Below are 15,996 nucleotides of genomic sequence, written 5' to 3' on the forward strand. Positions count from 1 at the left end.
CTGTCAAAAGCCCATCTAATCTTCCCATGTCTGCTATGTAAGCTGCTGTTCCCCAGAGGCCTTTACTTGCTAGTTAGCTGGAAGCTCCCTGAGCTTCCACACCACACTGTTTCTGTCCCATTTTTTTTTTTATTAAATCATAGCTGTGTACATTAATGTGATCATGGGGCACCATACACTGGTTTTATAGACTGTTTGACACATTTTCATCACACTGGTTAACATAGCCTTCCTGGCATTTTCTTAGTTATTGTGTTAAGACATTTACATTCTACATTTACTAAGTTTCACATATACCTTTATAAGATGCACCGCAGGTGTAATCCCACCAATCACGCTCTCTCCGCTCCCTCCCCTCCCTTTCCCCTTTCCCCCTAGTCTTAGGTTATAACTGGGTTATAGCTTTCACGTGAAAGCCACAAATTAGTTTCACAGTAGAGCTAAGTACATTGGATACTTTTTCTTCCATTCTTGAGATACTTTACTAAGAAGAATATGTTTCAGCTCCATCCATGTAAACATGAAAGAGGTAAAGTCTCCATCTTTCTTTAAGACTGCATAATATTCCATGGTGTACATATACCACAATTTATTAATCCATTCGTGGATCAATGAGAACTTGGGCTTTTGCCATGACTTAGCAATTATGAATTGGGCTGCAATAAACATTTGGTACAAATATCTTTGTTATGATGTGATTTTTGGTCTTCTGAGTATATGCCTAGTAGAAGAATTATAGGATTGAATGGCAGATCTATTTTTAGATCTCTAAGTGATCTCCAAACATCTTTCCAAAAGGAATGTGTTAATTTGCATTCCCACCAGCAGTGTAGAAGTGTTCCCTTTTCTCCACATCCACGCCAACATCTCTGGTCTTGGGATTTTGTGATATGGGCTAATCGTACTGGAGTTAGATGATATCTCAAAGAAAAATATGGAATGCTTCACGAATTTGCGTGTCATCCTTGCACAGGGGCCATGCTAACCTTCTCTGTATCATTCCAATTTTAGTATATGTGCTGCTGAAGTGAGCACTCTGTCCCATTTTCATGGTCCTAAGCACACTATACTTTGTTTCATCATGACTTGTCCTCAGGTCTTATATCCTTATCCCACCCCCAAGTTAAAACTCTGGGCTCCTAAGAGCATGACCCTGGGTAATTTATTTTTTCTGTATCACAACAGCTAAGCTGGCACACAAAATGCCTGGCATGCAAAAGTCTTAGTAAATGTTACCTGGGTCAAATAATATATTATTTTTATTGATTTAGAGAAAGAGGGTTTTCTTTTTCTTTTTTTTTTGAGACAGAGTCTTACTTTGTTGCCCTCAGTAGAGTGCTGTGGCATCACAGCTCACAGCAACCTCAAACTCTTGGGCTCAAGCGATTCTCTTGTCTCAGCCTCCCTAGTAGCTGGAACTAAAGGCACCTGCCACAACGCCCATCTATGTTTTTTTTGTTTGTTTGTTTAGCAGGCCTGGGCTGGATTCGAACCTGCCACCTCTGGTGCATGTGACTGGCGCCCTACCCACTGAGCAACGGGCGTTGCGCCAGAAAGAGGGTTTTCTTTTATGTATAAGAACTTTTCTTCCCTTAAGGGAAAGGGGAAGAGAAGTCGCTGATGCACTGATAGTGATTTTTTCCTTTTTTTCTCTATAAGGATTTATTGATATTCACCTCTCTCTCTCTTTTTTTGAGACAGAGTCTTATTTTGTTGCCCTCGGCAGAGTGCTACGGCATCATAGCTCAAGCAACCTCCAACTCCTGGGCTTAAGCAATTCTCTTGCCTCAGCTTCCCAAGAAGCTGGGACTACAGTCACCTGCCACAACACCTGGCTTTTTTTTTTTTTTTTGTTACTGTTTTAGCTGACTGGGGCCGGGTTCAAACCCGACACCTTCAGTATATGGAGCCAGCACCCTACCCACTGAGCCATAGGCACCACCCGCACCTCTCTCGCTTTCATAAAGAGCTAAAGAGTTGCTTTAAAAATTTGGCTACTATAGATAAGTAAGATTAACCAGAATTATACTGGCTAAATCATTACTCATTTGCCCAACTCTCTCTATCATTTTGGGTTTAATTCCTTTGTGATGTGAGGACTTTTATTGTAAATCATCTCAAAGATTTTTGGCCACCAAAGGGGGACTCGCTTTAAAGAAGTCAACCCTTCCATCCTAATCAACTTTGATCAAAGATGGTAGAAATAGAACTGTTGCCTAATTCATTTGTAAAAGCTTTCCTTTTATGCAGAATGGCAGAGAAATAGGTTCCAGTACAGAGTTTAAAAAAATAGTCCAAGTTTGAAGCCAGTTATGAGCGAGCTGACTTTGGCAAGTTTTAGACCTCTTGGGCCTGTTTTCTCATCTGCAAAGAGGGGATAACATTAGTCACTTCATGAGGTTCCTGGGGCATTCAATAAGATAGCATATAAGGAAGTTGTTGTAATAAACACTTAAAATTTGTTCCTCCCTGAGGCTGGGTGCACCTGTGGCTCATGCCTATAATCCTAGCACTCTGGGGGGCTGAGGCAGGTGGACTGTCTGACCTCACGGGTTCAGACCAGCCTGAGCCAGAGTGATACCTCGTCTTTAAAAACAGTTGGATGTCATGATGGGCACTTGTAGTCCCAGCTACTTGGGAGGCTGAGGCAAAAGAACACTTGAGGCAAAGAGGTTGAGGTTGCTATGAACTGTGATGCCATGTAAGGAATGGGATGGAGTATTTGGGGAAGCTCTAGGAATTACCAAAGGAAGATGTCAGAGAGAAACAACGGGTGTGTGTGTGCATGTGTGCGTGCGCGTGTGTGTGAATGTACCACACTGGTGTGTGTGCACGCCCTACCGTCTATTACTATAGCAGCATTAACCCACCTGAACCTGCTCCTTGCCCAGTACCAGAGGAGCAGGGTTTGATGTTTCCTCTTACAGTTTTTAATGTTTAATTAACTTCTACTCTTCACTGCAGCCTTACTCCAACACTATTTACTCCTTTGTTCAAGAACTAACAGTGCCATCCCCCTTACTATCTATGGATAAAATCCAAACACTATATTGTTGCCTGGCAATAGCTGAGGCCCTCCATAGTCACTCCTCCCCTGAGAAAATGGACTGTGCTTCTGGCTGGTCTTGCTATTTCCACCTGGGCAATGCCCATTTTTCTGGATCTCTGTTTTAGTCCATGTGACTCCCTCAGAGCAACAGATATGCCTCCCCTCAACTGCCTGTTCTTGTTAAAATCTTAGTTGCCCTCCAAAGCTTAGCTCAGGCCCAGCTTCTTTCCAAGCCTTACCTGACGTCTTGAGAGGCTGGAAGGGGAAGAGATGATGTCCCGCCCCTTGCATGCAAAGCACTTCCTGGTCCCTCTCTTTCCAGCCTTTATTTCATCCTGCCTGGACACTGGAAGCATCTTGAATGTCCACCCTGACTCTACTAGACTACAAGCTCCTGAAGATAGAGACCACCTTCGACCGGGCTCAGTAACCCCTGTCAGAGCATTTTGTATGGGGGAATTTGTTAAGTAGAAGTTGAACTGAATTTAACAGAACAGAATAAGCAAGGTTCTGGTCCTTTCCTGACATTTCACCTGGGTCTTTAGCTGCTCTAGTGTTTTGGGTAGTAGGTGGAGTCACAGACAAGAGGCAGGGAGGCTGGTGATTAAGGATGAAGGCCTAGGAGTTCTAATTTGAGCCTGGGCAAGTCACTTTATCCCTCTAAGTCCTGATTTCCTCCCCAGCAAGATGGGGATAAAAGTACTGTCTTGCTGGGCAACTGTACAACTAAAAATGAGATAACACAGTGCTTGGCTTATTGGAGGTGCTCAGACCATGGTGGTTATGAGACCAAGGCAGATGCAGGGAAAGAAGCCTGAGGGAACTAGGAGGCAGCAAATTTTTCCTGGGAATGAGGTTCAAGTATATATTCTTAATACCTTCACAGTTGTGTTCATATCAAACTTGAAAGCTTTGGTCTGTCCATTCTCCAAGTACAGCTTGAGCACGTTGGGCATACACAGCAGAGAATTACCCTGGAAAACATAACAGTATTGTTGTGTCCCTGTCACACCCTTCTTGCTCCTGAGTATGACAAACCCTTGGCCACGCGGCCCGGCCTGGTCTAGAGAACAGGATCCTCCCTAACCTCCTCACCTCCTTGTTGGCATTTGGAAATTTCTCCAATGGACAGGCATGCTACATCAAGGGATACTTACGAAAACTGTTAGATAGGACAAATGGTAGAGAGGGTGAGTCCTGCCATGAGCATACTGATATCACTGCACAATCTTGTGCAATATCTTCGTGACCATCAGCTCACATTTTGCTGCTGGCTGCCTCATTCATGGGATGCAATCTGGCAAGCCAGATGACCAGCATGTACTTTGTCTGAAATGGGCCTTTCTGAGATTCTTGGACCCAACTAGGAATTATTACTGCACTCCCTATAGTGAAACATCACCAAAGGGCAGAAGGATGCTTCTACCTCCAGTCACCCCATCCATTGCCCCAGATACGTGAGGCCTCCTACGGGACTCTGCTATTCTTGGAGGGCTCCTTGGGAAAGAGGCACAAGACTGGTATGCATTTGCTGACTCCACACCAGCCAGAATTCTGGGGGTGGAACAAGGCAGGGTTTTAAAGAATCCCCCTAACTCTTGTAAAAACTAATCTCTGAGTGAGTAGCTGCAAATACAAAGGACCCTTAGGGCTGGTGTCCCTCAGAAGCACTGAGAGATTCTGGAGTCCCCAAGATTTGGGCTAACATCACTCCCAGCACTTGTACCAACAAAGAGCTTGGGTATAAAGCCCACCCCAGTAAAGAAGTTTATTATCTCTTTTCAAAATACTTAACAGCCTTTTCAGATGAGAATCCTGCATTTTCTAAATAGAAGAGGTACTTAGATCTTCCAACCTAGACTCGCAAATATCATTCTTTATAATGTTTTTAACAACGTAGTATTTTTATAGAAGGAAAAGGAAGATGTTCATAGTCCAGTGCCATTTCCATTAGCATCACAGATTTCAGACTGCTTACTCTGCTGTCATCTTACTTCTCTGGCTTGGGGTGTTTAGAAATCGTAAGTTTTTGATTTCCCAAGTGGAAAAATTTTCCTTGGTATTTTATGATTTAAAAGGTTTACAAAAAATACATTCATATCAATATCACAAAACTACTACCATTTACTATTTTTATTTTTTTGAGACAGAGTCTCAAGCTGTGGTGTCACAGCTCACAGCAACCTCAAACTCTTGGGCTTAAGTGATTCTCTTGCCTCCGCCTTCAAAGTAGCTGGGACTACAGGCGCCCTCCACAGCATCCAGCTATTTTTGTTGTTGTTGTTGTTGCAGTTGTCATTATTGTTTTAGCAAGCCCAGGCCAGGTTCGAACCCACCAGCCCTGGTGTATATGGCCAGTGCCCTACCCACTGAGCTATGGGTGCCACCACCATTTACTATTCTTTAAGACTTCTTTCAATTTTTATCTGTGTGTAGATATTTTTTAGAGAGCTGCAATAATATACACAATTCTATGTTCATTTTTTACCCAGTACATATTTCATATACAATTTTTATGTGGGCTTAATATTTATAATTCTAATGGCTTTATAATATTCCATTGAAATTGAAATATCAGAATTGATTTAACTGTTCCTTTGCCCTAGACATTTAACATTTCTTCCATTTGGGGGGCTATTTTAAATATCGATACTATACATATCCATATCTTTAAATACGGCAGAATCTCCATAGTTGACCACCTCCCTACACTGACCACCTCCTTACGTTGACCTAATTTTCCCAGACTGGACATGCACCACATGTATGTATCAGTACAGTGGGCCTAGTCCCTTATGTTGACCACCTCCATATGTTGACCAGTTTGTTATAGTGCCTGGGGTGGTCAACTTACAGAGGTTCTCCTGTATATAAATTTTTGCATTTAAATTATTTTATAGACTACATTAATAGAAATGTAATCTCTGGGCCACTCTGTATGGTGGTCACTAAGTTTTGTTGTTTTCTACCCCCAAAAAGTTAAAACCAATTTAGAAAGCCACCAGTTAGTGCACAACTGTAGTTAACTTTCTCAGCATCAGGGCTTACATTTTTTTCTCTATTTGTGCTCATTTACTAAAGCAGCTAAGGTGCTAGCCATATACACCTGAGGTGGTGGGTTTGAATCCTGGGCCCGCCAAACAACAATGACGGCTGCAACAACAAAAAAATTAGCTGGGCACTGTGGTAGGCGCCTGTAGTCCCAGCTACTTTGGAGGCGTTGTTTTTTTTTTTTTTTCCTTTTTTTGAGACAGAGGCTCAAGCTATCCCACTGGGTAGAGTGCCGTGGCATCACAGCTTGACAACCTCCAACTCCTGGGCTCAAGTGATTCTCCTGCCTCCGCCTCCCAAGTAACTAGGACTACAGGAGCCTGCCACAATGCCCGGCTAATTTTTTTTTTTTTTTTTTTTGGTTGCAGCCGTCATTGTTGTTTGGCAGGCCAGGCTAGATTCGAATCCGCCAGCTCAGGTGTATGTGGCTGGCCCTAGCCACTTGAGCCACAGGTGCTGAGTCATAAAGGACCATTTTTTTTTTTTTTGTAGAGACAGAGTCTCACTGTACTGCCCTCGGGTAGAGTGCTGTGGCATCACAGGACTCACAGCAACCTCTAACTCTTGGGCTTACGCGATTCTCTTGCCTCAGCCTCCCGAGCAGCTGGGACTACAGGTGCCCGCCACAACGCCCGGCTATTTTTTTGTTGCAGTTTGGCTGGGGCTGGGTTTGAACCCACCACCCTCGGCATATGGGGCCGGTGCCCTACTCACTGAGCCACAGGCACCGCCCCATAAAGGACCATTTTTAAAAATGTTTTCCTTTGTATTTCTTTAACTGTGAGCAAAGTTAAATATATTTCAAATGTTGATTTATCATTTCAGATCCTTCTAGAGTGCATATTAACACAGTCTGTGTTCAAAGGGGGACAATTTTATCAGCTTTTTAACAACCAATTTTATCAGTTTTATTTATTTATTTTTTCTTTTTTATTGTTTGGGATTCACTGAGGGTACAAAGAATTAGGTTACACTGATTGCATTTGTTAGATAAAGTCCCTCTTATAACTGTGTCCTACCCCTAAGAGATGTGCCATATATCATGACCCCCATCCCCCTCCTTCCTCCCCTCTCCCCATATGCTCATTCCCCAACCTTTATCAGCTTTTAAACACCTGAAGAGCTGCCAAGGCCGGTCACAGTGATGAACTCTCACTGCTTTTACTATCTCTGCCTTGTGTGGTTGATGCAGAGACTCATGTAAATTCCCCTTGGTACCCCAACCTGTAAGTCTTCCCAGAAATACCCTTTTTAGAACCCTCTTCCTCTAAACTCCCTATTCCTCCAAAACTCTGAACCAGTTTTGTAGCCAGTTCAGGTCAAAACTTGTCTTTTTCTGGTCTCTTCAGCACAGATACTAGTGAATGGGAGGTCATGGTCATTTTAGCAAACCATCAATCAGGCGACCTGATCCACACCTGTAGTGCCCTTATTTTATACCTGTCCCACTACTCATTACTGTGCATGACTCTTAAAAACATGTATTGAGGGCGGAGCCTGTAGCTCAGTGGGTAGGTTGCCGGCCACATACACCCAGGCTGGTGGGTTTGAACCCAGCCCAGGCCAGCTAAACAACAATGACAACTGTAACAAAAAAATGGCAGGGCATTGTTGTGGCAGGCGCCTGCAGTCCCAGCTACTTGGGAGGCTGAGGCAAGAGAATCGCTTAAGCCCAAGAGTTTGAGGTTGCTGTGAGCAGTGATACCACAGCACTCTAACCAGGGTGACATAGTGAGACACTGTCTCAAAAAAACAAACAACAAAAGAAAAACACGTATTGAATCTACATTTAATTTGCTAAAGAGGTTTGATCCATTTTCACAAAGATGGACACACAGAGACTAAAATGTTGCCATTGACAAAATATCGGGTGTTATCTGATTAATGATTAGGTCTCCCACCGGACCCTTCCTGAACAGATCCACCTTTCTCAGCTCTAACTGGAAGTGTGCTGGGTTAAGTAGCAAGATAGGTAGAACATTGAGTGCTCTGTGCATGTGGAATAGGAAACCTGGATCCTTTGTTAAAATGGCCAGAACTCCCTCCTGCCCTCATTTGCTGCAGTCTCTGATGAGAAGACCTAATAAGGACAAATTTTGAAACTTTCAAAATCTAATGATTGCTGATTTCAAAGGGACAATAGCTACAGACCACTGGGGAAAAAACTTGTAGACTATGAATAAATGTGGCTTTTAGACAACAGTCCACATTACTATCAAACTTAGCCAACATTTTCCCTTTACAAATGTGTCTTCTGAACCCCTAACTCTGGACTTCTTCATTTCCAAAAGGACTAGATAGCATGTTATGGTGAAAAACCAAAGAACTGAAGTTGCACAGATTAGGCTCCTTTTCTGACTACATTATCTTAGAGGTTAAATCTCTCAAATTGTTTTTTGTTTTTGTTTATTTTGGAGGGCCAGAACTGGGTCTCATTCTTGCTCAGGATGGTCTCCAACTCCTGAGATAAAGCAATCCTCCTGCCTCGGCCTCACAGAGTGCTAGGATTACAAATGCGAGCCACTGCACTTGGTCAAGTCTCTCAAACTCTTAAGCCTCTGTTTCCTCTTTTGTTAAAATATTTTTCTTGTAGGATTTTATAATGACTAAGGATTATATACACAAAACACTTAGGTCACATAATAAAGGTTCAATAGTTGATAGACTCTTAAAAAAAGCAGTCCCTACAACCACTATCACTATTATCAACATATCACCTATAGAGGGAATGGTAAGTTTGAAGACTCACAATGAGAAAATAACTACATGCAGTTCCTGAGTTACAAACACCCAATTTACATATAACCCTCACTTAAGAAAGAGGTTATTACTGTAAGTCCCCAAGTTACAAACATCCAACTGACATATGACTCACATTTATGAATGGAAGCTATTACAAGTAATAGGTAAATGTACCTGTTCCAACTTATATACAAATTCAAGGACTGCCTATATTAGAATCTTGAAATTTCATAGACAGGAGAATGGAGTCACAGAGTAACAGAAAGCCCCACAGTGCTTTTCTCCCTGGTCTGCACCCATGGCCCAGAGTCCCCACCCGCTAGCTCCCCTTGTCCATGTCTGCTGGCATCTGTTGGTGCTGCTGGAATCCAGCGTGGCAGGGAGTTAAGTGCATTTAAGTCTCTTATATGTGGAAACCTATTAGCTTCCTAAAGAGTAACTTTATGTATAACTTCTTAATAATAATTAAAACAGTGATTCAGACTGTTTGACATAAAGACTACAGCCAAAGAGGTGACCAAAGGAAAATTCAGTTTTAAATATTTATATCAATAAAAATAATGAATAAAAGGCTGGACAAAGTGGCTCACACCGGTAATCCCAGCACGCTCAGAGGCTGAGGCAGGTGGATTGCTTGAACTAATGAGTTCCAGACCAGCCTGAGCAAGAGCAAGACTCCATCTCCACTAAAGATAGAAAAACTGAGGCAAGAGGATTACTTGAGCCCAAGAGTTTGAAGTTTCTGTGAGCTATGATGTCACCATGGCACTGTACACAGGGTGATAGCTTGAGACTCTGTCTCAAAAAATATATATAAATAATAAAAAAGTTAGATATCGAATACAAAAAGCAATAAAATAAATCAAAGAAAAAGATAAAGAAGAAATTATTATAAATCAAATGAGAAATGAATGAATAGAAAAAAAAAGAGTAATTTCAATCCCCTGACTAGTGACGCACCTGGCTGTGTCCACTGACAAGTACTTCCTCAGCAAAGTGCACCTTCACAGGGTTGGTCTTTAGCCTGGCTCTCTTCTCCTCAGTCAGAAAGGATGATTTAGGGGCTCCCTGAAAAACAACATGACACATTTTAGAATAGGACTTTCATAAAAGCCGTGCATAGCTTCTTGTTTCTTAAAAAAAAAAAAAACTCCAAAACGTTGACAGCTGTTGCAGATCCTACGACCCATAGGAAATGATGACATCCCGCTAAAATCTAGGTATCCCAAGCCAGACGATATTCTCATGAGAATAGCTGACAAGTCAGTGTGGTAGCAAGATGGCTGTGAAATGATGAAGACAGAGAGAACTGGCCTGTGAACGAGGAGACCTGAACTCCAACCTAAGTTCTGGTACTCTACAATTATTAGAATGACCTCAAACACAATTCTTATGAAAGAAAACAAGGTGTGTGTGTGTGTGTGTGTGTACGCGCGCGCGCGCGCGCACACACGAATGTGCATAAAACAAAACAAAACAAATCTGCGTGACTTTGGCCAAGTCTTGGACCCTCTCTGGACTTCTGTCTTCCCATTTATACAATGTGGGAGTTAGACACTCTGATCTTTGTAGTTTATTCTTGCCCCACTTTTGCTCTTGTCTTTTGGGGCACTCTCTTTTTCCAGAGTTAAAGAGAGTCATCACAAGTTAGTATGAGTATATGGTGAAGCCCTGGGACTAGATTGTATCTAGTGATACTTGATACTCATCAACTGATACTTGATGAATAGCCTCTTATATGGTCTCTAGACCAAAAGGGTGTTTTCCTGGATGAAACCTTGTTGAACTATTTCCCAGGCTATCATCCTAGTTCCTCTGGCCTGGCTAGTCCTTTAGGGCAGCCTCTAAAATGTCTCCATGTGTAGAAGTACCAAAATGGAACAGTGGGCCATGTTCTGTAAAGCTGAGACAAGAAACACATGGTGGTAATCAGGGAAACTTTAAGAAACCATGTTCATAGATTTAGATCAATAGACCTAAGCCATGAAGTACATGAAATGAAGAATGGCCCTTAAATTTTATTACAAGAAGATGAATGGGATCTTAAAGATAACTATAATCTTGGTGTGACAGGGTTCTCCGACTATGATTTGGCCTCTCAAATTTAGTTTGTTAAAAAAAAAAATGAGGGAGCAGGGCCAGGTGTGGTGGCTCATGCCTATAAATGCCAGCACTCTGGGAGGCTGAGGCAGGAGGATTGCCTGAGCTCACAGATTCAAGACCAGCCTGAGCAAGAACAAGACACTGTCTCTAAAAATAGCTGGGCATTGTGGTGGGCACCTATAGTCCCAGCTACTTGGGAGACTGAGACAAAAGAATTGCTTGAGCCCAAAAGTTTGAGCCCAAAAAAAGCACTCTACTGAGGGCAACTGAGTGAGACTCTGTCTCAAAAAAAAAAAAAAAATGAGGGGGGAAATAAAATGTTCCCAGAGAAGAAGTACACCTATAGAAATTACTGGTCTTTCAATCACAAGGGAAAGAAGAAATAAAGGAAAGAGAAAGTTAAAGCCCACAATTAGTGATGAGATTATCAGATTGCTTTGAATGAGTTCAAGACCCATATACCAGGTGAACCAAGGAACTACGGACCTATTATATGTATTAATTGGCATTACCCATAGAACAGAGTGGAAGAAGTATTAGGAAATTTAAGTTTCCCAGAAAATAAATATGGAGAATTCAGGAAAACACAGATTGGTAAGCTTGGCATTAATTCTTGGCAAAATCCAAGATAAGAGCTGGTAAGAGAGCTTTTAGATAGTGATCACTAACAACCAATATGGAGTTACCAAGAATAAGTCAGAGCCAACCAAGTTCATTTTTCTTTTGAAGATAGGATTCCAGTTTGGTAGACCAGGGATCTGTGGATTTAGTAGTATTCCTTCATTCTTGCAAAACATTTGATAAGGTCTCCTATAATCCCCCTGTGGAAAAGGCCAGATGCAGAGCCATTAGGTAGATTCAAAATTAGTTGACTTATACTCAAAATACTCCTGATTTCTAACTAAGCAACTCAGGCTCCTCAATGGTGTTTAGCAATGCCTTGGTTGAAGTCAGAGAAAGGGAACTAACCAAACCTGCGTATGACACAGAACTAAAAGATATTATCAGATACGAGACAGCCGCAACTGGAGGGAGGGGGTGGTGGTGGTGGGAAGTTGAGGAATTGGGATTCTCAAAGAAAAGTGCATGGGAAACTTAAGGACTAGAGACAACAGTAGGTCAAGAGCTAGAAAACAAACATAAGAGGAAGTAGAAAGACAGGGCTGTCAAGAGCTGAAGGGAAGAAGGTAAAGCGAGTGGTCAAAGCAGAAGGTACAACCATCACCACTCTCAAGACTCAAGGGTATGAGAAATCAGGGACAAAACAGAGGAGAGATGCAGAGAGAAAAGGAATCTGCAGGAGGAAACCATTATTGTCTCTCACCCTAGGAAGAGTAATCTTGCAGAAGTTAGGTGCAGAGCTGGATCATGCCAAAGAAAATCAACTGGCCTGGAACAGAAGGAAGTGAGGGAGACTTGGGAAGAGGAGGTTCCTTGGTAGGAAAGGAGAATGACTCTAGCTGACAACTGTACAAATAAGCCTTTCAGCCCCACAACTCCCTGACTATAAAACTCAGCATGCCAGAACACTGGGCCAAAGCAACATGATTTGATAGGGATTAATGTGAAGTGTGGTACTGAGGATCCAAAAAAATCACTTGCAACAAGCTGGGGATTAGAGAGACCTGGCTCAGAAGTTATTCATTTGAAAACCAGCTAAGCATTCAGTTGGCCACAAGTTTCACCAAAGCCAATAGTGTGACTGGGCCTGCTAAAGCATTAACCCAATCTTGGGCTTCACTAGCATTCTTGGTGCAAGTCAATAGTGCACCTTCTATTCTGCTGGCCCTTGTTAGAAATGTGTTCCTTTCTAGGTGCCACCACTTGGGAGGGTCACCATAAAACTGGAATGTGTCCAGAGAACTATCTAAGAGGTGAGAAAGCAGACAAGCACATCTATGAGGAACAGCTGATGGAACATTTGGTTAGCCTGGCGAGGGAACGCTACACTATCAAATCTTCGAAGAGCTATTTCACACAAGGCAGACTTGTTCTGAACTATGACTAGTTGGTGGGAGTCACATGGTAGAAGAACCATTTTTACATTTGCAATCACCCAACCAGGAAATAGGCAGTTTTGAGACAAATGTGTTGTCATGAAAATGCCCAACCTACAGGCCCCACTGTGCACTCTATGTTTTTATAACTGAACAACAGCTCTGCTGCATATGTACCTTGGCACCTAGAACATATTGTAATCTACCTTAAGTCCACATGAGCTATCTAGAGACAATTCAAAAGATATGAGCTACCGATTATTCTAGAACTTCTGAATGCTCCCTGATTTCTAAGGTAATTCATCAGAGAGCATCAGACTTGATAAAATCTCTTTGTGAATATTTTTGCTGAGGAAGAGTTCATGCTTAAAAGGGCAGTGAAAGAGACAAATTGGAAACATATAAAATATATTTTTGCAATACCCTCCGCCCTGGGTTACACATGCCATTCATGGAGACAGCAGGTATCGAGGAGATAGGACAGCATAATGCTGAGGAAGGGCAGTTCTGGCATCTAACTATCTGGAATACAACCCAGCCTCACTGATTTCTGCATGTCAGACCACAGATATGTGAGGCCACACTGTTCTCATATGCAAAAGGGGGGTAGTGACTGCATCTTCTTTGTAGGATTTCCTTTTGGTGAAAATTAAATGATATTAAATATTAGCATTAATATTATTACAAATAATTGATATATCCCAGACAATATAAACTATACAGATATACAAAATTAAAATAATTTTTTCCATACAATTTTTATTTTTATTTATTTACTTTTTGAGACAGAGTCTCACTTTGTCACTGTTGGTGGAGTGCTGTGATGTCACAGCTCACAGCAACCTCAAACTCTCGGGCTCAAGCAATTCTCTTGCGTCAGCCTTCCAAGTAGCTTAGACTACAGGTGCCCACCACAACACCCAGCTACTTTTAGAGACGAGGTCTCCCTCTTGCTCAGGCTGGTCCTAAACTCCTGAGCTCAGGAAATCCACCCACCTCGGCCTCCCAGAATGCTAGGATTACAGACGTGAGCCACTGCTCCCAGCCCTTTTTTCCATAAAATTCTATGACCTAGAGAAGCAGTAGTTAATACTCCAACTTTGGACTTTATAATTTCTAACCAATTTGAAGTCATCTGAGGATTCTAAGAACCTGCCACGATAACCACAAGCCTCCCTGCTGAAGCAGGACGTATATGGTTATTTTGCCATGTCTGTAAAAACGCTTCAGGATGCTTCTGGTGAGAGGCCCACGAGTGGGTCAGTCAACACGTAGGGCATTTCTCAGAGGCAATGTTGTCCATAAACTGGGCTCACAACAACTCTTCCTGAAGGACCTCCAGAGCATAGTGTTCACATTTCCCGCTTCCTAGAAATCTTAGGATTTCTATTGGCCATATACCAATTTTCATCCCCCCATACCATTTATCCTTAAAGGATGCACCTATGTGTTGTTTCCCTCTTTTGTTACTTAACACATATGTTTTTTCACTCATTTCTTAGAAACAGAGTAGGAAAAAAACCCACCTAATTAAGATTAAGACATTCTCTGTTAAGACAATAATAAACTTAATGAAAGAATGTTTTAACACCCGCAGACCATTTATACTGATTAGCTTTCTCTGTATTTAAATTGTTATCACATTATTTTATAAAAAAATTCTGTTGGGTGGCGCCTGTGGCTCAGTCAGTAATGCGCCGGCCCCATATACCGAGGGTGGCGGGTTCAAACCCGGCCCCGGCCAAACTGCAACCAAAAAATAGCCGGGCGTTGTGGCGGGCGCCTGTAGTCCCAGCTACTCGGGAGGCTGAGGCAGGAGAATCGCGTAAGCCCAGGAGTTGGAGGTTGCTGTGAGCTGTGTGAGGCCACGGCACTCTACCCGAGGGCCATAAAGTGAGACTCTGTCTCTACAAAAAAAAAAAAAAAAATTCTGTTTAGTATAGAAGAACCTCCACATATTTGTGCTGAAAACACGGCTGTCATATTTACAGCAAACATCTTAGTGCTAATCAGGTGGCTTTTTCCTACTCTAGTTCCAAGAAATAAAAACAAAAGATAACACTTGCCAAATACGGAGAGGAAACCATTCATTTCTTTGCTTTTTGGTGTTGTAAAGTGTTTGAACCACAGACATTTTATATTTTCACGTAATCAAATAGTCATTTGTCAAACTGTGCTTCTTTCTAATCTATATGCCTAGGAATCTTCCACAACTAACGATCAGATAGACATCCACCCATACTTGAGACTACAGGCACCTGCCACAAAGGCTGGCTATTTTGGTTTGTTTGTTTAGCAGACTCAGGCTGGGTTCGAGCCCACCAGCCCCAGTGCATATGGCTGGCACCCTAACCACTGAGCTATGGGTGCCGAGCCATGTATTTGATATTTTACCAATACTATATTGCTTTGATTATTGTAGCTTTACTAGTTTTGAAATCTGTACATAAAGGCTATCTTCATTACCCTTTTTAAAAAAGATTTTCTTAATAAGTCTCACTTTGATATACTTTGTTGAAATCCAAGTGAAAGTCCCATAAGAGTTTGCTTGCATTTGCATTAAATGTTTTGTGTATATTAAATCTGAGAATAATTGATGTATTAATAATACTTAGTTCCCACCAAGGAACACTATATGTATCTCCTTCTATAACCCCCAATTTTTTCCACATCCTTCAGCAGTAATCTAGTATCTTTCCCCAAGGGTTCACATGCTTCTTTTCCTTAAAGTTTCCCTATGTTACAATTTTTTTTCCTTAAATAGCTCTTAGATTAACCAACTTTACAATCTTTCTGTTTTTCAGGGCATCATTTAGATTTTAATATTTATTATTTTCTTTATTCTCCTTTATGTTTCTTTTGCTAATCTTTTCTTCCAACTTCTTACACTGAATATTTACTTACCTTGTTTCCTCATTAAATAAGAAAAACTCTTAAGACTATGACTTTCACTCTAAGTGTAGCTTCAACCACACAGTGAATGCTAAGTACAGTTCTAATTTTCAATAACTTTCTAAGCAGTCTGTGATCATAGTTTTGATTTTCTATTTGACT

At 41.7% G+C, this 15,996-nt stretch overlaps 1 protein-coding gene and 1 non-coding gene across 2 annotated transcripts in view; both read right to left on the bottom strand.

Moving 5' to 3' along the window:
- The window catches only part of FRMPD1 (FERM and PDZ domain containing 1), a 102,744-nt gene that overhangs the window by 19,475 nt on the left and 67,273 nt on the right, over nt 1-15,996 (bottom strand). Inside the window, exons 6-8 of the mRNA XM_053578315.1 lie at nt 11,632-11,766; nt 9,803-9,910; nt 3,928-4,023 (exon numbers count right to left, since the gene is read on the bottom strand). Of these exons, the coding sequence (XP_053434290.1) occupies nt 3,928-4,023; nt 9,803-9,910; nt 11,632-11,766 (339 nt within the window). The remainder of the gene's footprint in view (nt 1-3,927; nt 4,024-9,802; nt 9,911-11,631; nt 11,767-15,996) is intronic.
- Nucleotides 929-1,035, bottom strand: LOC128579996 (U6 spliceosomal RNA). The gene has a single exon (XR_008378361.1). It is a non-coding gene; the product is annotated as a U6 spliceosomal RNA (small nuclear RNA).

Source organism: Nycticebus coucang, chromosome 2, assembly GCF_027406575.1.
Source record: "Nycticebus coucang isolate mNycCou1 chromosome 2, mNycCou1.pri, whole genome shotgun sequence".
Taxonomy (NCBI): Eukaryota; Metazoa; Chordata; class Mammalia; order Primates; family Lorisidae; genus Nycticebus; species Nycticebus coucang.